The sequence below is a fragment of the Erpetoichthys calabaricus genome, chromosome 10 (assembly GCF_900747795.2).
Source record: "Erpetoichthys calabaricus chromosome 10, fErpCal1.3, whole genome shotgun sequence".
Lineage (NCBI taxonomy): Eukaryota > Metazoa > Chordata > Cladistia > Polypteriformes > Polypteridae > Erpetoichthys > Erpetoichthys calabaricus.
Window position 1 is genome coordinate 167,608,842 of NC_041403.2, and position 24,656 is coordinate 167,633,497.

Here is a 24,656-nt window from a genome sequence, read left to right on the forward strand (position 1 = left end):
TGAGTGACATATTGAAAAAGCGAAGCACGTCGTCTTCTGAGGAATAAGCCTACATTCCATTCAGATTTTTAGCACTCTCGTAACTGAAGCATAAACAGCTGGCACACGATGGCCATGCATGTTGAAGAATGGCGCCATTCAAGAGATGCCAGTTCCGGGTGAACACAACATTGCGGCTCAATTCGTAGTCACTTTATAACTGCTGTGACATCTTGTGTTTCACCGGTGGCCAGCGTGTGATGGTATGGATTGAAGGGAACAACGGGGATGTGCAAGGATCTGTGTTTAAAAACTGTTACAAATATTAAACTGTTGACACCAGATGCACAAAACGTTTTATTTAATGTGCATCCTCTGCAACATCTATAGTTGATTTACCAAAAATATAGAAAACAGTTGACGGTGGCTTGCAGCTGGTCATTTTTGACTTTTGCCGATGCAGCACATATTGGTGGGCTGCTGTACCACTCAGTGTAACGTGAATGCAGCAGTGGGTTGCATCTACTGCAGTGCCACATGGTGGCCACTGTTGGAACTTGTGTGCTTTTCAATTGATAAAGGCCACTTTTGGGCATTGAGCCAGCCTCTCGTTTAGATATGCACCCTGTGGGTACGTGTAAGTAATGTTATTTATAAATTTTACAAGACTTTTTATTTGCAGTGATTAATTTTTATCAGGAAATTATAGCATCTTAGAGGAGGGAAAAACACCTACTGCGATGGCTGAAGTTGGTTTGGATGGGGCACACGCAGAGTCGTTTTTAACTTCATTTTGGGAAACGTTGTGGCTCCTTTACTGTGTCTAGGACACTAGAGTTTTAAAAGCTTATGTTTTATTGGTGCATTTTGTTGAAATCGTGGGGTCAGATTATGAGATCGTATACCCATGTGCACCATTTTCATATCATGCCGGTGTCTGGGTCTGTCCACCAAGAAGATAGATACTTTATTAATCCCAAGGGGAAATTCACATTCTCCAAAAGCAGCATACTGATACAAAAAAACAATATTAAAGATTAATAACAATGCAGGTAAAAACAGACAATAACTTTGTATAATGTTAATGTTTACCCCCCCGGGTGGAATTGAAGAGTCTCATAGTTTGGGGGAGGAACGATCTCCTCAGTCTGTCAGTGGAGCAGGACGGTGACAGCAGTCTGTTGCTGAAGCTGCTCCTCTGTCTGGAGATAATCCTGTTTAGTGGATGCAGTGGATTCTCCATGATTGACAGGAGTCTGCTCAGCGCCCGTCGCTCTGCCATGGATGTCAAACTGTCTAGCTCCATGCCTACAATAGAGCCTGCCTTCCTCACCAGTTTGTCCAGGCGTGAGGCGTCCCTCTTCTTTATGCTGCCTCCCCAGCACACCACCGCGTTGAAGAGGGCGCTCGCCACAACCGTCTGATAGAACATCTGCAGCATCTTATTGCAGATGTTGAAGGACACCAGCCTTCTAAGGAAGTATAGTCAGCTCTGTCCTCTCTTGCACAGAGCATCAGTATTGGCAGTCCAGTCCAGTTTATCATCCAGCTGCACTCCCAGATATTTATAGGTCTGCACCCTCTGCTCACAGTCACCTCTGATGATCACGGGGTCCATGAGGGGCTTGGGCCTCCTAAATTCCACCACCAGCTCCTTGGTTTTGCTGGTGTTCAGGTGTAGGTGGTTTGAGTCGCACCATTTAACAAAGTCATTGATTAGGTCCCTATACTCCTCCTCCTGCCCACTCCTGATGCAGCCCATGATAGCAGGGGATGCACGTCATGTTGTAAGCGGGGTGACATATGGCGTCCAGCACATTAGCTGTAAAGTCAGCAGTGATTGTCACGTTAGGCAGGAGGTTTCACTTGGATTTGTGAAAGGAGGTTAGGAGGTAATCAACAAGTAAAAATGGCCGTCCCAACTAAACACAAAAATGAAATGTCCCAGAAGGAACTTTGGACCCACTCAAGCAAACTGTGAATTCTGAGGCTGAAGAGTAGAACCTCAACAGTGTAAGAAATAGAAAGGACAAATGAAAAAGGGTTGGGCAAGCCGTGCCTTTGTATTGCTGAAAACAACAAAAAAAAAAAACGGCAACATAGTAACATCTGTCCAGACACAAGTTCAAATCTGAACTGCCGAAGATGGCTGAACATCCGGTCTTGTGGGCTTTGGGCAGGAATTATTGGGTCCAGGACATAGGAAGTGACATCAGAGATGGTAGGGCCGTCGATCTTTTGGTCTGTAGAGAAAGAAAGAGAGAAGGCAACAGTGCCAACCCCTGGTTAAGCAGGTCAAGTGAACCCTTGAGCTGTCACCCAAATGCACACACATGACAACAGCGAAATCCAAATTGGGTTTCGTTTTGGGCTAATTGCGTGAAGATGTCAGCAGTCATGTTGGCACGTCCATGACCAACAGTTACAGTATGTGGCCATCAGACATTGGCTGAGAATGTGAGAAATGATCAGCTGATGGGTTTTTGCTGCTGCCCTTTAGTCAGCATCAGATTTTACCAGCTTCTCAGTTTCTTAGATTTACCCACAGGGTGCATATAATATTTAATAAATATTTATAATATTTATTAGTAAACTTTTAATTTTCAGGAAATTATTGTATCTTAGAAATGAGGGGAAAAAACAACATGTACTGCGATGGCTGAAGTTGGTTTGGATGGGGCAGATGCAGAGTCGTTTTTAATTTCATTTTGTGAAACGTTATGGCTCCTTTACTGCATCTAGGAAGTCAGTGTCTTAAAAGTGTATGTCTTTGTGTTGTGAACCTTTGGTCCAATCTGAGGTCCAGAGCACCGCCAAGCAGCTTTTCATTGAGGATATTTCCAGTCAGCTTTCCCTCAATCCCTGATGATGCCTTCACCGCTGGAGTGATACTGCAGGTGATGAGCGGTGCTGGGCTTCCTCCAAACATGACACTTAGAACTGAAACCAAACTGTTGTCATCATTGTTGATTTCATCAGATTCTTGTTTCTCCTGAGGGTCCTTCAAGTAGGTGCCTGTTTACAAAATCTCCAAGCAGGCGTTCGTGTGTAGTCTGGCCACTCTCACCATACAGTCCAGATGAGTGGAGTGCTGCAGTGATGGTGGTCCTTCTGGGGGTTTCTTCCATCTCCACACAGGATTGCGGGAGCACATCAAGAGTGACCACCTAACTTACTAAGGTCCTTCCCCACCCAATTGCTTCATTTGGCCAGGCAGAGTCCTGTTGGTTTACGATTCTCGAGTCCAATGCACTTCTGGGGACGCTCACAGCTTGACAGATGGTTTTATCCCCTTACTTCACCACAGTTTGATCACGGAGGTTTACAGAGAGCTCCCTGGAAGTCACGACTTGGTTTGTGTCCTGACCTGTAGTGTGAATTGTGGGACCTTCAATCCACAGGTACAGGTGTGCCTTTCTAAATGACGTCCAATCAGTTCGATGTGCCACAGTTGGACTCCCAAGTTCTAGAAACATCTCAATGGAGAATTGAAGCACAATTTACTTGAAAGGGTCACAAAACTTCCAGGAATTAGATATTTTAGGTTTTTGGGTTTGAATAAATTTGTAAACCTTTCTGAAAACATGTCGCCACTTTGTCATTTGCAGTTACCCTGCGTAGATTGATTTTCAAAAACGGCAAACGTAACCATTTAAAATTGAAATCTACAACCCGATAAAGTGCGCAGAAAGTGGCGAAAAACTTTCTGGATCCACAATACAACCCAAGTGCGCTTTAAACAATAATCGTCATCTTTGCCACGTTCATGCAGTCTTTTAAAGAAATGTTAGGGAAACGTCATGAAAATGCTTGAAATGCAATGGTTCACGAATCGAGCGCTTGCTTGAAAAAATTCAAGTCCGATTGGGAGCTTACTACACTAGAAATTACATGATAACAACTCGGGATCGTGGTTGGCATCCCCACAGGCAGAGTCCCACCCTCTGGAAATGACCCTCTATCTGCCACAGTCAGGTGTCATGTGGGTGACCCCTTGGCCTGGTGCAGCCACTCGGGTCCCCAACAATGAGGATCTTACCAGCTGGATCACCCTCTGGGAAACGCGCCACATGGCCGTAATGCCGTAACTGGCGTTCCCTCACCATGCAGGTAATTGGCCTCATTTGGGACTTCATGAGCAACACAAAGTCAAACCAACGGTACCCGAGCATTCTCCAAAGAGACACACATGGAGTCCAGTCTTCGTCTCAGGTCACTGGATAGCGTCCATGTCTCACAACCATATAACAATACAGGAAGCACCAGGACTCTAAAGACTTGGACCTTCGTCCTTTGGCATAGATATCGGGAGCACCACACACACCTTTCCAGCCACCTCATGACCCTACATACTCTCCCAATCCGTCTACTGACTTCATAGGAAGAGTCACCAGAGCCATGAATGTCACTGCCAAGGTAAGTGAACCTCTCAACAAGGTCGACACTCTCTCCGCAGACAGACACATTGCTGATGGCCGTGCCCAAGAAGTCATTAAAGGCCTGATGTTGGTTTTTATCAGGACACTCACAAGCCCAGACACTCAGACTCTTAAGACCCCCAATCAGAGCCTCCATTGACTCCGCGAAGATCACAGCATCATCAGCAAAGGCAAGATCCGTGAATCTCTCTTCACCAGCAGATGCCCCACAGCCGCTGGACCCCATCACCTTGCCCACCACCCAGTCCATGTGATCATTGAACAGAGTAGGAGCAAAACACACCGCTGACGAACTCCAGAATCAACTGGGAAAAACGCAGAGGTCCTGCCTCCACTCTGCACAGCACTCACAGTACCAGTGTGCAGGCCGTCCATGATATCCAGCGACCTCAAGGGGATCCCATGAACCCTCAGGATGTCCCACATGGAGCTCGATCAACTGAGTTGAACGCTTTATGAAAATCAGCAAAGGTTGCAAAGAAACTCTGCCGATATTCACGTTTGTGCTCCATGAGAACCCCTCAGTGCCAGCAAGCGGTCTTAGGCATAAAACCAGACCGTTCCTGTCACTGGTAGGTGAGCAAGTGATCACGGATCCTATTGAGGACAACCCTAGTAAGGACCTTACCAGGCACCTGTAGTTGCTGCAATCCAGGCAACCAGCCTTCCCTTTACAGATAGGGACGACAAGTTCACCCCCGGATAACACAGATCCCTGCAGCCTAAGCTGGTTCACCACCTGTGCCATCTCAGTGAGAATGGGTGGTTCACAGCTAATTGGAGGATCAGCCTCAAGGAGCGTGGACCCAGAGATATCCAACGTCCTAGCCGGAGGATCAGCTTTGAACAACTGCACAAAGTAGCCAGCCCAGTGGGTCACAACTGCACTGTCATCCGTAAGGACCGTTCCATCAGCTGCCCTGACTGCGACTCTCCTAAGAACAGATTCAGATGTGTGTAATGCTTCGATTCCTCTGTAAGCAGGACGTGGGTCGCTAGACCACATATGGTGTGTCACCTTGCTAACAGATTCCTCAAATAAACCCCTCAGAGCCGTCCTTCTCAGTTCTCGCTACAGACCAGAGTTGCCATTGAGCCGTGCGCTGCGACTTGTCTCGATGACATCCAGGGTACCCTGCGACATGGAACACCGGTTACCGGTGTGTGTTTAAGCCACCGCAAGGTTCAAATCCCAAATCCGGCATCCAGTACCAGGGACAGTCATCGTTAGTTTTAAATTAATGTATAATAAAAAAAAAATCCTGATTAAATGCGCAAAATCCCAAGGCAAGAACTAAACTCGACCTCCGCCGATTAGGCATACAAACCAATAAAGCACAGCGAATTTGAAGAGGCGCGTAACCTGACACTACGTGACCCACGGAAGCGGAAATGCAGACAAGAGACCGCCCATCTGGCGACGGCAGCAACAGCAGCAGCAGCATGGTGGCCACCAGGAGAGGAGGTCGCGTGGAGTGTTCTGACGATGTGGGAAACACCGAGTCTTCGCAGAGCACGGTACGTTACTTGAATTCTTACTTGGGGGTTATGGGAAGACATAATAGCCTAAGGTACGTTATGGAAAAAAGTATGTCATCTGTGAAAGGCTTTCGATCCACTTGATTGATGGAACTTTATTTGTCACGGGAGTTGGACTTTTTACAGACGCTCTGTAAAAAAGTTGACGGTAAAATTGTAATTGTGGGCAGTACTAATCGGATAACGTGGTACAGCAGATTGCCTTATTCACGAATATTCATCTCTTTTGCTTGGTGGATCTCTCAAAACAGCCCTCCGCTTTCTATGCCGGGATTAACTGAATTGGCCTTCCTGAACCACGTTTTTCATGTGGTGCCTCGTTTAAAGATGACAATCATCAAGGATAGGAAAATCCACTAAAAGCGTACAGTTCATGTTGTGTTACAGCCGATTGGACGACAGGCCCCTTTTCTAATCTTGCATGCCCCGTATGTCGACCAGTCCCGGGCTTGAACCCCTTCGTGCCTCTCAACCAACGTGAATTCTCTTGATTTTGCCGTATGGACTGCATGACGGTTTTTCTGTGAATGTAAAACCAGGAAAAAAAACTTCTATAGGACACTAGCTAAACTATCCATCCGGATTGCAAATTAGGATTGTGGGGAAGCTGGAGCCTGTCCTGGCAACCAGGTGCAGGGCTGGAGTAATCCCTGGACAACGTGCCAGCTAAGGCTGAGCGACGTGACCTGTAAAATATCATGCTATACTTTTTAAGTCATGTGGTGATACTCGATGTGTATTGACACATTTGTTCTAAAGTACTGTGGTATAAATTTCATTTAGATAGATAAATGATGCAGTATTTGTGTCCAAGGGGAAATTGAAAACTTTATAGAAGCTCAAGAAAAAAATAAAATCAATTTAGCGCTTTCCTTATGATAGTACATTATTTGTTCAAATTGGAATGGGAAAGCTTTTACAGAAGGTTGAGAAATATAAAATTATAACAAAAAACAGGGGTAATCATGTGTTATAGAGAAATGCCAAGCCAAGAGTTGAGCTCACATGAAGCAAAGCTGAAAATAACGATGTAAAGTGTGTGGTGTCTGCAGCCCCTCAGCTGTGAACAATATGTGGCAGTCTACAAATCAAGTTATTCATGGAATTGTAAAATTACCCTTAATGTTTTTTTACGCCAAAATATGAAACTTTTAAGAATTTCTGGTTCCAAGTCTGGAGTAGGTACAGTAGATGAAAGGTTGTCTGGAGGTTTCATCATTTCTGTATAATAGGGCTGCAGATTTCAATTATCTAAATAATCGAGTGTTTAACTGATTATTCCATTGATTTAAGCAAGTACTAATTTGGTTTAATTTAAAAGCAACAGTAAAAATACAAAAAATAAAATGTTCTTTTTCTTTCCAGCAGGGCAGTAAAAGGATCACAAGAAGCTCCATTGCCAGAGCAGAATGCCCGTCAGATGCCGCTAGTGAAGAGGAACACAGGGAAGCAGAAGAAAAGGACTCGAGGTCTTCCATCCCATCAGAAGTGCCAAGCGCTGCTGTTGGGCGGCTGACACGCAGCAGAGTGAGCAGAAGCGCTTTACAGCCAGAGGCAGTTAGCGAGGCGGACATTTCTGAGGCAGAGTCCTGCTCCTCTGCCGTTTTACCAAACCGAGGGCCCACTGAACAAAGGCTAACAAGAAGTTCTGCCCGTGATCGAGTACGCAGGCCGCACAATGAAGATGTGGAGGTCTCCGAGGCAGAGTCTTGCGCCTCTTCAGCTTCCACACACGGGGCCTCTCGACTTTTGAGAAGTAAGGTGCCACAGTCCCAGAAGCGAGGTGACAAGCCTCAGGTTCAGGATGCTGACGTTTCAGATGCAGAGTCCTGCTCCTCTGTTGCATCGGGAATAGCCAGCAATGTTAGAACACCCAGAAGCAGAAGTCTGGTACCCCCTGCGGCAGCTGGGAAGTCTCAGCCTGAAGAAGCGGAGGTTTCGGAGGCTGAGTCTTCCTGTTCCAGTGTGTCTGGTCTGCGATCTACTAGGAGCAGGTTGAGCAAGGCTAGTGCACCAAACAAAATGGATTGCAAAGCAATTGAAACTTCTCCAGTAAGACCTTCTAGTGGCCCCAAAGAACAAAGCACAAGTGGAAGCCCTGTGAAAGCGTCTGGTGTCCCAGTGAGACTAGCACAACAGCCACCAAGCAGCCCTTTCTTAACTAGAAGCCTAAGGAGTCGAGCTGTGCCCTATTTTCATCCAGAGGATAGCGATGGAAATCTGTCTGCTGCTCCTGGTAGCCCAGAAAAATCGGCTTCTGTATCGAGCCAAAGTCCTAGCAGAACTCGAACGGTGAGCAGAAGCAGGCATTCCATGTCCCTGAAGGACAGAAGCGTGGTGACGCAGGCGGAACCTGAACCTTCAGCAGAAGAGTCTGATGGGGACCAAAAGTCACAGAGTGAGGAGTCGGGTGTCTCGGAGGTTAAGAATGGTGGGCAAGACATTAATATGACGCAAAGTGTGGAAATGCAGCAGGAGGATCCCACGAGTGCCGAACATGAGGACATGGACAAAAACGGTGACCCCCTGAAAAGAGGACAGAGTCAGGACATCAGCATACACCCTGAGGTAGGACTGGGAATTATTCAAGTCTAAAGTCCTTTTTTTGCAGTAGGAGTGTGTGTGGAGGTTAAACTGAGTTAGAAGATAATTGAGTGGGGAAAAGTCCTTGGGATGGCTTCAGAAGAGAGCGTATACAGTGTCTGCAGAAAGTCACTCTTTACACATTTTGTTCTCAAATCGTTGAAATTTGTGTCCCCCCCCCCCCCCATCAGGCAACACTCAATACCCCCGAAATGACAAAGTGAAAACGGGGTTTTAGAAAATTTTGCAAATTTGTTTAAAAGCAAAAATCAAAATATCCCATTGGCACAACAATCCAAGTTGGGAAACCATTCCTGGGCTCCCGGACATTTTTCATTCCCGGGAATGAAACTGCTGTAATTCCCGGGAAAACTGGAATGGCCAAGCTTGCATATATAATGTGTAAAAATCGATGAAGAACTAAGTTATATTTGAAAATAATTAAGTGGCACGTTTTTTTTGCCCACGATGTAGTGTGTTGCTGATTAATTCAGTCAACAGCAGCAGTCCGTTCTCCCAGCTGACTGAGCACAGTGGACTGGGAGGTGTCTGCACTCTGCAGCTCACGAATGCTGGGACGGTGCAGAGTTCATTGACGTCTGTGCTGTTGACAGCTTTGAACAGCAACTTGAAATTGCAATGCGTCAGTCTGTTGCATCCGCATTATCTGTGCCAAGAAACTTGCCATCACAGAATGATGACAAGAAACTGGATGCATCAGTAAAAGCTGAAAAGGCGATGTTTCAGAGCAATGGCAAGCACAGGCGTTGTTTAGAACAAGTGTATCAGTATCTGATGACTGTGCCGCCTACTCCAGTGGCTTTCTCAGCGGCTGGCGTACTCTGCACGAAGGTGCGCTCTCGCCTGGACGACCGCACGCTCGACACGTTGTGCTTTCTACACTCTTATTACTAACTAGATACATGTACTTATATGACAGCATGAACTGCTTGTAGTTAAGATTAGTCTTTTATTGGTGTCAACATATTGCAGTAGTTTTATTAAAAATAAGTGTCGCTCGTTCTAAAACCGTTCCCAAATGAGATGCCCGTGCACTGTGTCATTCCCGGTAATGGATAAACCCGTCCGGGAATGGATTCCCTAAATCCAAGCCTTGATTCTTAGTGTAAGGATCTTCTTCGGCCTGTTTCTAGCCTTTTCTATAAGAAAGTTTCTTTGAAGGTGGGCATCACACACTGCAGCCTGCTTGTTCAGCTTTGATTCCATTGCCGAGGGTGGCAGATGACCTGCAACACACTGTGACATCCTCTCTATGTGTTATTATATTAGACCAGTAACGGCGCGTGTACTGCTATAATGATAACGTGCGGTGAATACACTTGACTTGAGCATTCCTAGTTTTCTTCCTCTTTCTTTCTCTGTATGTTTGCTCAGAGGTTGATGCGCTTGCAACTTTCTGAGCGTCTCTTGTTCTCTCCACCCTAGCAGCCCGCTGCTTCTGTCAGCATCTTTTCGCGTTAAAACTGATTAAGTCAGTGTTTGTGTTGCAATTACTTAGTATATTTTCTTTAATTTTTCACTTAAGTCTTCAATCTGCCTCAAGAATGATTTAAGATATGAAGAGGTAGGGAATGAGAATGGTGCCCGTTACACATGCGCCACACGGCTGCCCGCTAATGAGAGATTATTCTACAATAAAATAAAAATAAGAAGAGGACTAAGCTTGGATGTCAATCCTCACCCCGAAAGTGGATAGTAGACGTCACAGTGTGTGTGTATCAAATTTCAGGTCAATAGGTCAAACGGTTTTCAAGCGATGGGTGATTTAAAATCCAGGACAGACAAACGGACAGCTATGGTAGCGTATTCTATATAATGATATTATAAAATAGTAATAAAAAAAAAAAAAAGGAACAAGTAAGAGAGATTGCTTTCCAAATAAATATGTGCATGAAATCATTGCATTAAAAATATGAATTTGCAAGATTTAATACATTTGTGAGGAATACCCATAATTCTGTGCCAAATTTTAAGCCCTGCTTTAACGTTCTTTAAAATGTGCACCATCTTGGCCTGTTGAGTCGCTTCCCTCCAATGTATGTGTTTTTTGTGAATGTTTTAATGGAAGTTTACCTCTTGGTTAATTCCTAAGGCCGGATGTAAATGCAGCCTGTTTTAAGACAAGTGCTAGCGATTCGAATGGACAAAATGTACCTGATGATTGCCTGCTGCAGTAAACCATACAGACATACGGGTAACACATAGAACAGGCTGCTTGATCTGTACTGAGACGTGAACACGCGGTGCCACTGCCTTCCACCCGAGTTAAATTATGCACAGGCACGATTATGTGTTTCAGCGAATGTTTTAGAAAAAGACCACAACCACGATAATTAAAATATGACACACTGTAATAAGTCAGGAATTTCCCTGAAACTAACTGTAAAAACTGGTAACCATTCCATTCCTACCAGTTGTGTTACCAGAGTGCGATGTGCAATCAGTAGCTGAAGCACTTGGGCTGCAAGACATTAATAATAATAAAATGATCATATATTTTTATTATGTAGTGCCTTTTCCTTTCTCAAGGCTGAAGACAGCACATTCTTTGAAATTAGTGCCATATTGTAATAAATGTTTCAATGTGTTAGCTGTACAGCCTCCCTTACAAGAAACGGCCTTGCCACAATTGTTGCATTTTGAACTGTCACTATTGTTTCTACTGAACGTTTGCTGTGGTTCATAGTTCACAAGCCTGGGAGCTGAGCAGAAGATATCGACACGCCGATGAAGCGGGCCCGGAGGAAGATGTGTGTGTCTGCATCAAGGATGTTTATTAGACTCGTATAGTTAATTGAAAGTGCACTTGTAGGAATCGATGAGTGGAACCGTAATTCACACGTCTGTTCGATTTCCTAGTTCTTGGGAATTCTGAACCGGTTCTTGAGACTGTGACAGTTGAAAGGGTCCCCGTGACCCCTTGAACCCTCAGACTAAACGTCAGACACCAAATTAAAAAGTCCAATAATTATTTATTACAATAATAATGTGCACAAAGCACCCTCCTCTCCACAATACTTGTACAAAAAACCAATAATCAAATAATCCTCCACTCTCCCAGACGCTTAGCCACCCTGCCTCCCAACTCGGCTCAATCCGTCTGGGATTTCCCACAGTCCTTTATAGTCCTCGACCCGGAAGTGCTTCTGAGCCCTCAGTCCATGTGATTATCCAGCACTTCCAGGTCAGGTAAAAACTTCTCTTTTTTTCTTCAGCCTGGAAGTATATCATTTCTTCCGTTCCCGTGACTTGGAAATACTTCCAGGCTATACCAAAAATATAAATCTCCGGGCCTCCCTGCAGCGACTCCTGGCGGCCCCCATGGTATCCAGCAGGGCTGTGCATTAAAACTCCACTGTCCATGAGGCCCTGCTGGAATTCGGGGCACCTCCATGTTGCAGGGAGGGCTCCATCTGGCAGCCTGGGGGTATTGGTCGGGATGAACGGCCGGCCATATCCCACAAGACCCAACCCTAGTATACGGCATAGAAATTGGACAGGTAGATGAAAGTGTGGTCAACTTTCTCTTCTGTGTTGTTTTCAGCTGTGGAACTGTCAAGTTGTCACTGCTGAGTACTGCCTCCTTATCTATTTATCTATCTATTATATAGTGCCTTTCATATCTGTCTAATCCTGCCAACTATGCTATTTATCTAATCCTGCCAACTATGCTATTTATCTAATCCTGCCAACTATGCTATTTATCTAATCCTGCCAACTACTCTTATCTATCTAATCCTGCCAACTATGCTATCTATCTGTCTATGTCAAGTCTCTTTTATGTGTAGCCAGTTCTTTAATTACAGTATAAACATTTCTTTATTTTACAGGACAACTGTGAAGACAACTCTGTCATAAAACCCCCCTTGCCTGAAAGCAGCAGTCAGCAGGAGACGGAGCAAGGAAGAAGAAAGTCAACACCACCTCAAGTGATTCATTTGCTCCTGAGCAGTGATGAGGAGAGTGACTCGGAGGAGGAGGGCTGTCCAGATGAAGATGATTTATTTATTGTGGAAAGTGAATCAAGACCAGCTAAACCCACCTCCCCTCCTGAAGCCAGCAGCACACAGCAAAATGACCTCTTCGTCATCGACACTCGCCCTGGCTTTAATTTAGAGAGAAAATTCTATATTGAGACCCAAGATACTGCATCAAAAAGCTCAGAAGATGAGGAGGAAGAAGATGATGATGATGATGTCGTCATCCAGGAAGAGGATGTTGACGAATCAGATGATGAATTTGTTGATGAAGAAGCTGATGAGGATGCGGTGGATAATGATGTGCTCTTTAAACCCAAAAGGCCTCCTCCGTAAGTAGACAGCAGAGTCTGTATGGCAGATACCTTAGCACACTGGCAGCAACTGGGTTCAAACTGCAGTTCTGGGCTTGGGAACAAATTGCAAGTGAGAACAATTGTTCTTTCGATATAAATATTTTTTTTATAGACCATGAATTAATAATTGTATTCTTTCTTTCTTTCTTTCTTTCTTTCTTTCTTTCTTTCTTTCTTTCTTTCTTTCTTTCTTTCTTTCTTTCTCCGTAGTTAGTGCTGCAGTTTCTTGGCTACCCTGCCCAGTTGCTGTCCATGTGAGGTTTGGGTTACTTGGCAACTCTAAGCTGGCCCAGTTGTACTCCTTGTAACGGTATACATATGAGCGTGCCCTGGTTGATAACCTGGCAGTCCCCACCAGAGTTGCTTCCTGCATGTGCCCAGGGCTGCTAAAATCAGCCCTGCCTTCTCCATTCCTAAACCAGAGAAATGGGTTCGAAAATGAATGGACTTCTTTGTGTGTGGGGAGAAAGGCTTTTCATTTGCATTGAGGCCGTGTCACTTTACAGGATTTTTCCAGAAATGTTTAGTTGCAGACTTTATTTATGTAATCTTAGCGAGTTGTATAGTCTGACATCCTCTGTGACTTGTTCCAACAAAATTGGGACAAGTTTGATTTTGTCGTAAGTTTTAAGGGCATACTCTGTGTGAATGATGAGAACCAGTGAGTGCTGAGATAGACGTACAGTGCATAGCAACAAAGAATAAGGAATCATGGGTATTTTGGTCCTGGCCAACAGAAATAAAGTCTCATCTATTTGATGTTGCATGTTTTATTTAATTTGGCAAAAATGAGAAGAAGGACCAAGACTGTGAGTGAACTTGCCATACCTGCAGAGCTTTTGTACGTCTCTAGCTCTGACACGTTATTGGTTGTCAGATGAGCCATCACACAGTTGTCAAGTTTGTCATTCCTGCCATAGCTGGTCGTCCTCTGTGGGGCTATGTGACACTCGGGTTTGAGAATGACTTAGTGAATTTCAGGTGTTGATGATCCTTGAACTGCTGGTGAGACACCAGACACCAAATCCTGCATTCCCTACAAAGTGCAATTAAAAAGTGCTTTTCTTTTTCGTCTTTCCCTAAATAATGTTTGCAGGGTGACATTCTCAAGCAACATAGATCCCGGTCTTAGCCTCAAGCAGTTTGGTGGGCTGTACATTCATCTTGATGCAGAGAAGCAGAGGAAGACCCCCAGTGTTGTCCAGAAGACAAAGGAACCAAAGAAGAAGGATGAGGTGAGGCAAGCAGCTGTACCGTCATCTGTGACTAGAGGTGTGTCCCTCAGCGGCACACTTTGTTGTTTATTAATGTCTGACGCTGACTGTTTAATAAATGGCACATTAAGGTGTAGAGTATTTTATAAATGTAAAGGTCAGGTTGATGCAGTGTTCTCCCCTGAAATTTTTTCCAGCCGGGTGGCATGAGACGGGAAAATTAAATGTGCAATATTTTTATTAGTTATTATTATTTTCCAATGCTCAATATGACTTCCTTTTTTAAGGTTTGACACTTGCGCCAGAGTATTTTTATTAAATTGAAGAAGCATCCAATTCAGGACCCTGTAACCCTAACAAAAATTTTAAATAACAATTGTTATGACATAAAGCAAGAGGCACAAGTATTGTTGCTGTCGGGAAGAAAAGTGAAAAAAATGGATAAAAAAATTATGGGAAACCTAATGAAGAAAAATGAAAAAATATTCTTCAAAGCCAACTTGCACATGCAGAAGGTGTCTTCAGTTAAATCTTCTTTTCTTCCAAGGAGCCCAGTTGTCTACAGCTTTCCCATAATCAAAGTCCCCCTGATCTGGGCCCTCCAAGGAGATCAGCATGAGATTATTTAGCGTGCTTTGATTCATGCGATTTCTCAAACATGTCTTGATCCTTTTAAGGGTAGAAAGCCCCCTTTCACATTCAGCTGTGCTCACTGGGATCACTAGCCCAACATGAGCTGGTTTGGCTAAATGTGGAAATGACTCTTCGAGCTCTGATGTCGTTGCCATTTTTTAGTAAAAATCTGTTTTGGATTGAAGTCTTTGTATGATTGACTTCTGATCATTTTTGACGCAACTGTCCATTCTTGCCTGCTACTTTCATGTTTTATAATTGGAGGGCTACCATTTTTGGAGTAATGATCGAAAAGAATTTCAGCAGACTCGCTTCAATCTTGAGTTTCTGCATTGAAAACTTTTGAAAAGCTGGAAATAATTGGCATGTCAGGGAATCTTGCATCTAGGTGCTTGACAACTGTCTCTCGGTATTTATCACATATTGCAGTTTTGAATGACATTACATCACTCTGTGTATAAACAATGCGGAGATCTGACTGTTCTTCTGCCAGACAATGATGAAGGCTTTGAAAAGATCTCCCAGGAATGTCTTTCAACTCCATGATGGACAATTTTGTGGAGAGCAAAATTGGCTCAATTTCGGTAAGATTAACATCTTGCCTTTGCCAAGCCTTAGATAAGTTGGACAACAAAGGTAATACATCTAAAGGCATCATCAGAGAGGAAACAAAATTGTACGTTTTAATCTTCTTCTTTCGCCTGCTCCCGTTAGGGGCTGCCACAGCGGATCATCTTCTTCCAGATCTTTCTGTCCTCGTCATCTTGTTCTGTTACACCCATCACCTGCATGTCCTCTCTCACCACATCTCTTAGGCCTTCCTCTTCTCCTCTTGCCTATCAGCTCTATCCTTAGCACCCTTCTCCCAATATACTCAGCATCTCTCCTCTGCACATGTCCAAACCAACGCAATTTCGTCTCTGACTTTGTCTCCCAACCGTTCCACCTGCAATCCTGCTTCTAAACTATTTTCCCGCCCGCTTGTCCCTTGCCATCTCTGTAGATCATTAGATCTGCCTGTGCCTGTAGATCTGTGGCTCTCATCTCGCAATGTCATGCCGTGCGGAGCGCCCGGCTTAAAGATGCTAGGGAGAACACTGGGTTGATGTTTCTACTTTCATACCTGGATTATGCTTTCTGACTCCTAATTGACAAATACAGATTCAGGACACAGAAGTGGAGTTTTTGGTTAGCCAACACTGTTAAGTGTACATGTACAGTGGAAGAGAGAGGTATTTGATCCCCAGCTGAATTTGTGCGTTTGCACCTTTACAAAGAAATGAAGTGTCTCTACTTTTTATGATACAGTAGTTTCATTTTAATTGAGAGAGACAGAATATCAACCAAAAATCCAGAAAAGCACATCTCTATTATAATAAAAAAAATCTTGGGTTGAGACGTGATCTTCTCGGAAAGACACTTTGACGTCCCACGAGACTAGACTTTACAACCTTTGGAAGTAAGACCCGTGAGACGGTGACTTTTGCACCCCACGCCCTACTTACAAACCATTTAAAACAAGATGACGGACATCTAACCTTGCAGTTGTTGGAATGCTTTTGGCAGACACACTTCATGTGCTTTCCCACCTCTTAAATTTTATACATTGTAGATGACACGTCAACGACTAAGCGAAGAAGAAAGAGCAGCATGTTCGAAAGAAAAGAAGGCAAAAAAGAACAATAATAATCTATATGCAAATTCTGAAAGTAAGCAGAGTAATAATCAGCCTGGACCAAGTGGAATTGAAAACTTCGTAGGTCCAATCGGGGTCAGAAATAAAAGACTTCATAAAGAGGTTCAGAAACGTTGCTGTGATACACATGCAGAGCAGGTTAGAGATTATGAAAGTAGTAAAATTCAAAAAGTATCAAAAAAAAAAAGACGGTAAAGATCGCATTAGTATCAACAAATGGAAATTATTACTCGGTGAAATCACGGAACAGCAAAAAGAGATCGAATATATGGACACAAGTGATACGTCAGAAGTATGTAGATTTTGTTTGACTTGTAGATCATCTAATTCGTGTTGCCATCAGGGAAAAGTTGCGTTTCTACCCAATGGAGAGGCGTATCCGCGAGAATTAAAAGATTTGTTGTTTGGTGAAAGTGAAATCCACAAACACTACAGGCAAAATGTCCGAGTCTACAATAAACTTTTTGCGAAGGCATCATTCAATGCTCAAAACGTATATTTACACGATAATGGACCATACGCTCTGAGAATCTGTGGTCCTGCAACAATTTAAAGCTACGACAGGTTTAATTTTGAAGAAAGCACAATTCGGTCAGGTGTGTATTTATGGTCACGGAGAAGTGACGCGACATAGAATCAAAAGAGTAGGTAACAAGTCCCATGAAAACAGCAATCTCTTCAAATTGTATATCCAGTTATCCAAACCTGGGGGTGGGCGAGCGAAGTGAGTAGCCCCCCCCCCCCCCCCCCCCCCCCCCCCCCCCCCCCCCCTCACCCCCCCCCCCCCCCGCCCCCCCCCCCCCCCCCCCCCCCCCCCCCCCCCCCCCCCCCCCCCCCCCCCCCCCCCCCCCCCCCCCCCCCCCCCCCCCCCCCCCCCCCCCCCCCCCAAGTTACATAAGTTATAAATTGCTTGTAATTGAATGAAATAAGGATTTGATCCTCTACAACCCGGCCAGAATTCTGGCTCCCACAGATTGGCTGTGTGCCCATCAATCAATCCCAGATACTCCTGATCTCAACTTGTGATGTGTATAAAGCCCACCTGTCCACAGAATCAATATCAATATCATGGGCGTCAGGGACAAGACCTGCATGAGGCTGGAGTGGGCTTCAAGACCACCAGCAAGAGGCTTAGTGAGAAGGTGACAACTGTTGGTGCGATTATTCGGAAATGGAAGAAATATTAGATGACCAACAATCGACCTCGGACTGGAGCTCCAAGCAAGATCTCGCCTCATGGGGTGGTAAGGATGATGATGATGAGAAAGGTAAGGGAGGAGCTTGTTAATGATCTGAAGGCAGTCGGGACCACCACGGTCACCAAGAACACCATTGGTAACACACTACGCCATAATGGATTGAAATCTTGTAGCGCCCACAAGGCTCCCCCTGATCAAGCAGTTACATGTGCAGGCCCGTCTCAAGTTGGCCAGTGCACCTCTGAATCGTCACGGGCCTGTTATGTTGCAGCTTTGTGCTAAAATCATTTCAGTTTATTTTTGTTACTCGTCAAGGAACACTCAGTACCCCAGAATGACAAATCAAAACATGGGATTTCAGAAGTTTTTGCAAATTTATTTTAAAAATAGAATTTTCCCACTGACCCAAGTATTGAGACCCTTGACTTTTGCTCAGGTTCATCCCATTCTACAGATCACTGAGATGTTTCTACCTCTTGTTTGGAGTTGATTTGTGGTCATTTCGGTTGATTGCATGTGATTAGGACAATTAATAAGAATGCAGCAAGAGTATGCACAGACGCCAGACCTCTACCTCCAAATTGTATTCTAGTTCTGTAAATTTAAAAACTTCATTTCTGTTTTAGCTCTTGCAGAAGAGTGTAATTACTCCAGATTTTGAAAAGAAACACGTTGTCCCCCCTTACAAGGAGTCCATCCGTAAACTGAAGCAGAAGCGCAGGGTAAGCACTAGACTTGAAGCTCTCTGTGTCGTACTTCTGTTAAGACGACACCATAAGATGTCCCCCCACTGTGTCATATTTTTTTTTTTTTTTTTGCCCTTCAGGAGGAGCGCGCCAAGACCACCGGTGACAGCTGGTTTAACATGAAAGCCCCAGAGTTAACAGAGGACCTGAAAAACGATCTGAGGGTGCTGAAAATGAGATCGGCTATGGATCCAAAGCGATTTTATAAGAAAAACGACCGGGATGGCTTTCCGAAGTATTTCCAGGTGAGTGCCACACTTTTATAAAGTCTTCCCTGTGAAAGGAGTCCGTATAACGGAAGGTCGATTCCCTAAACCCAGGGGACCATTTCTTCTGTTACACTTCTGTTGCACTTTTAACTGATTCTCTCGGAATGTGATAACATTTCCGTTTGAAAGTGGCGTCCCTCCAAGTGATGTGGCTGTTGACGTAACCTAAATTTTGGCGTTTATTCGTGTGTCTTCCAGGTGGGCACTGTTGTGGATAATCCAATAGATTTCTATCACGCACGCATACCTAAGAAGCAAAGGAAAAGGACAATTGTGGATGAGCTCATGGCCGATGCGGATTTCAGGAGGTGAGTGGCTTCATATATCGCAGCAGAAGTAAAGCTAAGTATCTGATCTTTCATTGGGCTATTTTTGGAAAAGCATCCCATCCATCCATTTTCTAAAGCTGCTTTATTCATAACAGGATTGTGGGGAAGCTGGAGCCTATCCCAGCAAGCATAGGGCACAAGGCCAGAACAATCCCTGGCAGGGGCTCCAGTCCTTTGGCAGCTATTTAGATTGGGGGGGTGGTATGCTGTCGTCTTCAGGTGAACCACCCCCACTGTCTCCAAAACTGTTCATTTACTTTTGGGATGAGAGAAGTACATTTCTGTAGGATGAGTATGGAGAGTGAAGTGACAATCTTACCAGCTGTTAATGTTAGCATTGTGCCACTGTCACATTTAAGGTGTCCTGCTACTGGGGATTAAAACTTCAGCTCCCAGCAGTGGTTCCGATTGGTCATCTGCTGAGGGTGCAGGGGCTGCTGGGTACAAGGAGGCCGGTGCGCCATTTAAAAGGGGGCCAGTAAGTTGTCTGCCTAAAGCCAACGATGCAGGGGTCTCACCTGTAACCTCGTGCACTGCCGTGTTCAATGCGAACTAGAGTCCAGTCCTGATGGTGGTCTCCGATGAAGGATGCAATTATTGTCTTCAGGGTCCGGTTCACCCGCTTAGTGCAGTTTAGATTGGGGGGGGTGTTATGCTGTCTTCTTCAGGTGAACCACCCGCACTGTCTCAAACTGTTCAGCCACTGAGCCGGTAAACTGCAGGCCGGTCTGTGATGACGTTCTTCGGCCCCCCCTATTGGTAAATATCTTGTGCTCCTCCCTGAAGGACATCTTCTTGGTTGTGGCATTAGCCATGGGGAATAGCTCCACCCATCGGGTAAAATACAGTAGGTATAGAAAATAATTCCCCCCCCCCCTTCAAAATAAGTCTGGACAAACTGGTGAGGAAGGCAAGCTCTATTGTTGGCATGGAGCTGGATAGTTTAACATCTGTGGCAGAGCGACGGGCGCTCAGCAGGCTCCTATCAATTATGGAGAATCCACTGCATCCACTTAATAGTATCATCTCCAGACAGAAGAGCAGCTTCAGCGACAGACTGCTGTCACTGTCCTGCTCCACTGACAGATTCAGGAGATCATTCCTCCCCCAAACTATGCGACTCTTTAATTCCATCCGGGGGGGTAAATGTTAACATTTAACATTATACATAGTTATTGTCTGTTTTTCACCTGCATTATTATCATTCTTTAATTTAATATTATTTATTGTATCAGTATGCTGCTGCTGAAGAATGTGAATTTCCCATTGGGATTAATAAAGAATATCTATCTATCTAAATATTCTCATTTATTTTGCTTTACAGCCTTAAATGCAAACACACAAACCAATATTTCTTCCCAGCTTTACTTACTCAGTGCAGTCTCTGACATCCAAGTGAAAGACATCACAGCTACAGTTCAGAAGAATTTTAAAAAATCAAACAAGACCTACTGAGATTAATAAAGGATCACCCCCCCATGTCATTTTGTTGACCCCCCTTTTGCTTTAATGACAGTCTTGAGTCTGTTGATTCTTCTCTATCAGCTTTGCACACCTAGATTGTGTAATATTTGTCCCCCACTCTTCTTTCAGAACTGTTCAAGTTCGGTCAAATTGGATGGTGAGCATTGGTGGTCTGCTATCTTCAGATCTTTCCACAGATTTTCAGTGTGATTTAGGTCTGGGCTCTGACTGGCCACACGAGGACATTCACTTTTTTCTCCTTCAGCCACTGGGTGGTCAATTTTGCTGTGTTCTTTGGGTCATTGTCATGTTGAGAGGTGAACACTCTGCCCATCTTCACCTTTCTGGCAGAGGGTAGCAGGTTTTCCTCCAGAATTTGACGGTATTTTGCCCCGTCCATTTTTCCTTCTACCCTAACGAGAGCCCCAGGCCCCCACGACAGGATGCTGCCCTCTCCATGCTTTACTGTAGGTATGGTGTGTTGTGGATGGTGAACTGCATTGGTGTACCGTTTGGTATTGAGGCCAAATAGTTCGATTTTGGTCTCATTTGACTAGAAGACTTTTTTCCACTTGGCATCCGAAACTTCAAGGTACATTCTAGTAAAGCTCAAACGAGCCTTAATGTGGCCTTTCTTGAGAAGTGCGACCCTTTGAACAAGCCACAATGGTGGAGCGCTTGTGAAATTGTTGTCACCTGCACACAATGACCACTCTGTGCCAGAAAATCCTGTAACTCCATCAAAGTGGCCATTGGTCTCTTACCAGTTTCCTCCTTGCTCTTCCATCCAGTTTGGAGGATCCAGTGAGGGTCCTAGTGGTACCAAACACTTCTTTATGATGGACTTTACTGTGCTCCTTAAAATTGATAAAGCCTTTGAGATTTTTTTTGTCTCCATCTCCTGCCTTCTATCCATCCACAACTCTGCCCCTGAGATCTTCTGAAAGTGGCATGCCACCCATAGTCCGTTGTGTGCTGTCAGTTGCATGACCAAGCAAGGGAATGAATGGTTCAGGAACAGCTTCACTAATCACACTCATTACAAGTGATTACAGGTGGAAGGAAGCCAGTAACCGTAATGGAAATGGGGGGCCCTGACACCTGATCGAGTTTGATCTTTTAAGCTCAGGATTTCTTGTTTTTTATTCTCTTAAATTCTTCTGAACTGTAGCTGTGATATCTTTCACTTGGATGTTATAGATGGCATTGAGTAAGTAAAGCTGGAAAAAATATTGGTTTGTGTGTTTGCATTTAAGGCTGTAAAGCAAAACAAATGGGAATATTTCGAAGGGGGGGGGGGGGGGAATTCTTTTCTATACCCACTGTAGTCCACAACCACCATCAGGTAGGTCATCCAGTCCCTTCTGGCAGGAAATGGTCCCATAGGGTCCACGGCGGGTAGGAGTCAAACCTACAATCTGATTACAAGACGACAACAACAAATCCTCACCAGACAGTCCATGCAGGAGGCGATGGAGGACAAAACAAGAATCGAAACAGAACTTCACACCTCCACTGTGAACTGAAATTAGAGCTTTGGGTATTTAAGAGAAGTGGAAAATCTGGAAACTATTTTTCTCTGAAGTTTCAAACCAAACTTTTTTGCAATACGCTTATGATGGTGATTGTCGCCAAACATTTCTAACCATGTTGCACCTCACATTTTACCATTGAGACTCGGGAAGTGGGGTGTCATGTTAACTAGCATGATCAGCAGTCATGGGTGTAATGGGGTGCTGTAATCTGATGTTAGACAAAGTCCTAGAAATGGAAATTGGAGCACAAATTCTAACCCCAGAAAGGGAATCGGGGCTGGCGTTACGTCAAAGGAGTCTCCCACTAAGCCATTTTGTGGATGTCTAAGCCCTTCAAACTGAACACAAAACTAATTTATGTGTATATTTTTTTTAACTTCTAGTTACAACAAAAAGAAGTTCAAGGAGATTATGGCAGAAAAGGCAGAACTTGCAGCGGGCAAGAAGAACCGGAAGAAGAAGAAATTCCACAACTGAGTGATGGCTCTCACTTGGACTTGTCAGATTCTTTTGAGTAACTTTTATATCTTGTGCAAAAAAAAATTTTTTAATTATGGAATGAGAGACTCAGGGTGCATTTGCCTCCGAGACAACTTTAGGTGGTATGGAGTGGCGCTTCCAGCAGCAACCACCTGCTTAGTGCTAAAAATATGGCCAGCAGTCAATTAAAAAAAAGAAAATGACTGAATAATTTGGTGGCTCGATTATTTTGGGTTATATGTTTGAAGTGCAGCGATTTATAAAGGTTTTGGGAACAGTAGAACTGCCTGACGGGTGGCCTCCCGCTGCTTTTAATTTCAGGAGTTGTCCCTGATGGTGTATGAAGTAAATGTGTGCAACGCTGGTGTTAACTACTACCAAGTTAAAGGAGGTTAATGGTGGGCTGCAATGCCCCTCCACACATCACAAGAATAAAAAGAGTTGTACTGCTGTAAAGGTAATAATAATAGACACTTGGTCTGGTTCAGATTAAGATTGAGGGTAATTTCTTTGTGATCAGTTTATTAAAACTGAAGTAAGAAAAACAAGTCAGTTACCAAAAAGAGCAATAAGAACCCCCATCTCCCAAACCCTGCGGTGGGTTGGCACCCTGCCCGGGATTGGTTCCTGCCTTGTGCCCTGTGTTGGCTGGGATTGGCTCCAGCAGACCCCCGTGACCCTGTGTTCGGATTCAGCGGGTTGGATAATGGATGGATCTCCCAAACCACTTATTTGAAGAGATTCAAAATCCCTTAATGCCCAAGAGCGAGGGGGAGCCCACATCCATCGTTATTTATGAGAGCAAATCAAAAACGCAGCTTCTGAGGGGACCAAACCTGAACAACAGCAAACTGTGCAAATGGGGGCAAAAAAAGAAAAAAGTAACTTGTAGTGCATAATCCATTTCTGATATGCAAACGTGTGCTCCAAGTGTGTTAACAGTTACTGCCATTGAATGGATTAGAGCTGCAAATGATGACCTTTATAAAGTGACCAGGAGTGTCAAACTCCGGGCCTGGAGGGCCGCAGTGGCTACAGGTTTTCATTCTAACCCTTTTCCTAAATCAGTGAGTAGTTTTCACTGTTAATTAACTCCTTTTCACTTTATTTCAATGGCCCTGTTTTTAAGGATTCAGGCCTCTGAATTGATTTGTTAATTAAATGGCAGCCAAACCAAAATCCATCGATTATCCAATCCGCTATATCTTAACTACAGGGTCATGGGGGTCTGCTGGAGCCAATCCCAGCCAACACAGGGCGCAAGGCAGGAAACAAAACACCCAGGCAGGGCGCCAGCTCACTGCAGCCAAACCAAAATGAGACGTGAAACGAGCCAACAGATGATCAGCTAAACTGGGATTTCACTCCAACCAGTCTCTTAATGAGAAGCCGATTCTTGCTGCTAATTAAACCCGTTATTTAATTCCATGGCTTGTTGCTGCTCTAATTCTGCCACAGCAGACATTTCCAAATCTGTTGATTTTTCTGTTTTTTCTGTCATATGGTGGCTTGTTTGTCTCATTATTGTTTGGCTACTAATTAAGGAAAAAGACAATTAAGGGGCCCGAGCCAAGTTAATTAAAACTAAAGCAAAAAGTTAATTAGCAGTAAAAACAGCTCACTAATGAAGAAGATGGTTAGAATGAAAACATGCAGCCACTGCGGCCCTCGAGGACCGGAGTGCGACACCTGTGATATTATAGTCGCCCCAAGGAGGGCATCACATTGCACCAAAGCATTGTGGGATGCATTACTATGGTAATGAGTATCGCAGAACTCACAAAATGACGGCAAAAATAACATTAAAAAAAACTAAGCTTTTATATAGGGTCTCCAGATGATGAACACAGATTCAGAGTCCGAAAAACCCAGACAAACTGTGTAATACAATTTTAAAACGTCAGGAACGCCCCAATAAAATTAAACGTGAAGGATGGCACCCATGTCAGACGTGGCTGAACCAGAGCAGCAGGCAGATGGGCATCACAGCTGACAGTACCCACCCTGTGAACCCAGCTGTGAGACTGAAGCACTTGCCAGCCACCACTTCGTCTCTGATGGCTCCTGGCGCAAGGTCTACAGATTTTTTTTGGGGGGGGAGCAAGAAGACGCTGTCGCCTTGTAACCCCTGTGCTCATAGAGAGGCATTAAATGTGAAAGTATCCTTTAATAGATTTGATATTTGATTTTACGCGCG

General features: G+C 44.4%; 1 protein-coding gene across 2 annotated transcripts; it reads left to right on the top strand.

Moving 5' to 3' along the window:
- Positions 1-5,797: 5,797 nt before the first annotated feature.
- Positions 5,798-22,628, top strand: dnttip2 (deoxynucleotidyltransferase, terminal, interacting protein 2). Of its 2 annotated transcripts, none has more exons than XM_028812429.2 (8): positions 5,798-5,936; positions 7,323-8,525; positions 12,392-12,870; positions 13,991-14,129; positions 18,263-18,358; positions 18,463-18,627; positions 18,850-18,959; positions 22,363-22,628. In XM_028812429.2, the coding sequence occupies exons 1-8, from the start codon at positions 5,811-5,813 to the stop codon at positions 22,454-22,456; spliced, it is 2,412 nt and encodes an 803-aa protein (XP_028668262.1). In that variant the 5' UTR covers positions 5,798-5,810; the 3' UTR covers positions 22,457-22,628. The 2 variants fall into 2 exon arrangements, with proteins under 2 accessions (XP_028668262.1, XP_028668263.1); XM_028812430.2 differs by having other exon boundaries at positions 7,326-8,525.
- Positions 22,629-24,656: the final 2,028 nt, after the last annotated feature.

Coding starts and splice junctions, on each gene's coding strand:
- dnttip2 (XM_028812429.2), top strand. CDS start 5,811: ATGCAGACAAGAGACCGCCCATCTGGCGACGGCAGCAACAGCAGCAGC. Junction 8,526..12,391: donor ACATCAGCATACACCCTGAG/GTAGGACTGGGA, acceptor TTTATTTTACAG/GACAACTGTGAAGACAACTC. Junction 12,871..13,990: donor AAACCCAAAAGGCCTCCTCC/GTAAGTAGACAG, acceptor TAATGTTTGCAG/GGTGACATTCTCAAGCAACA.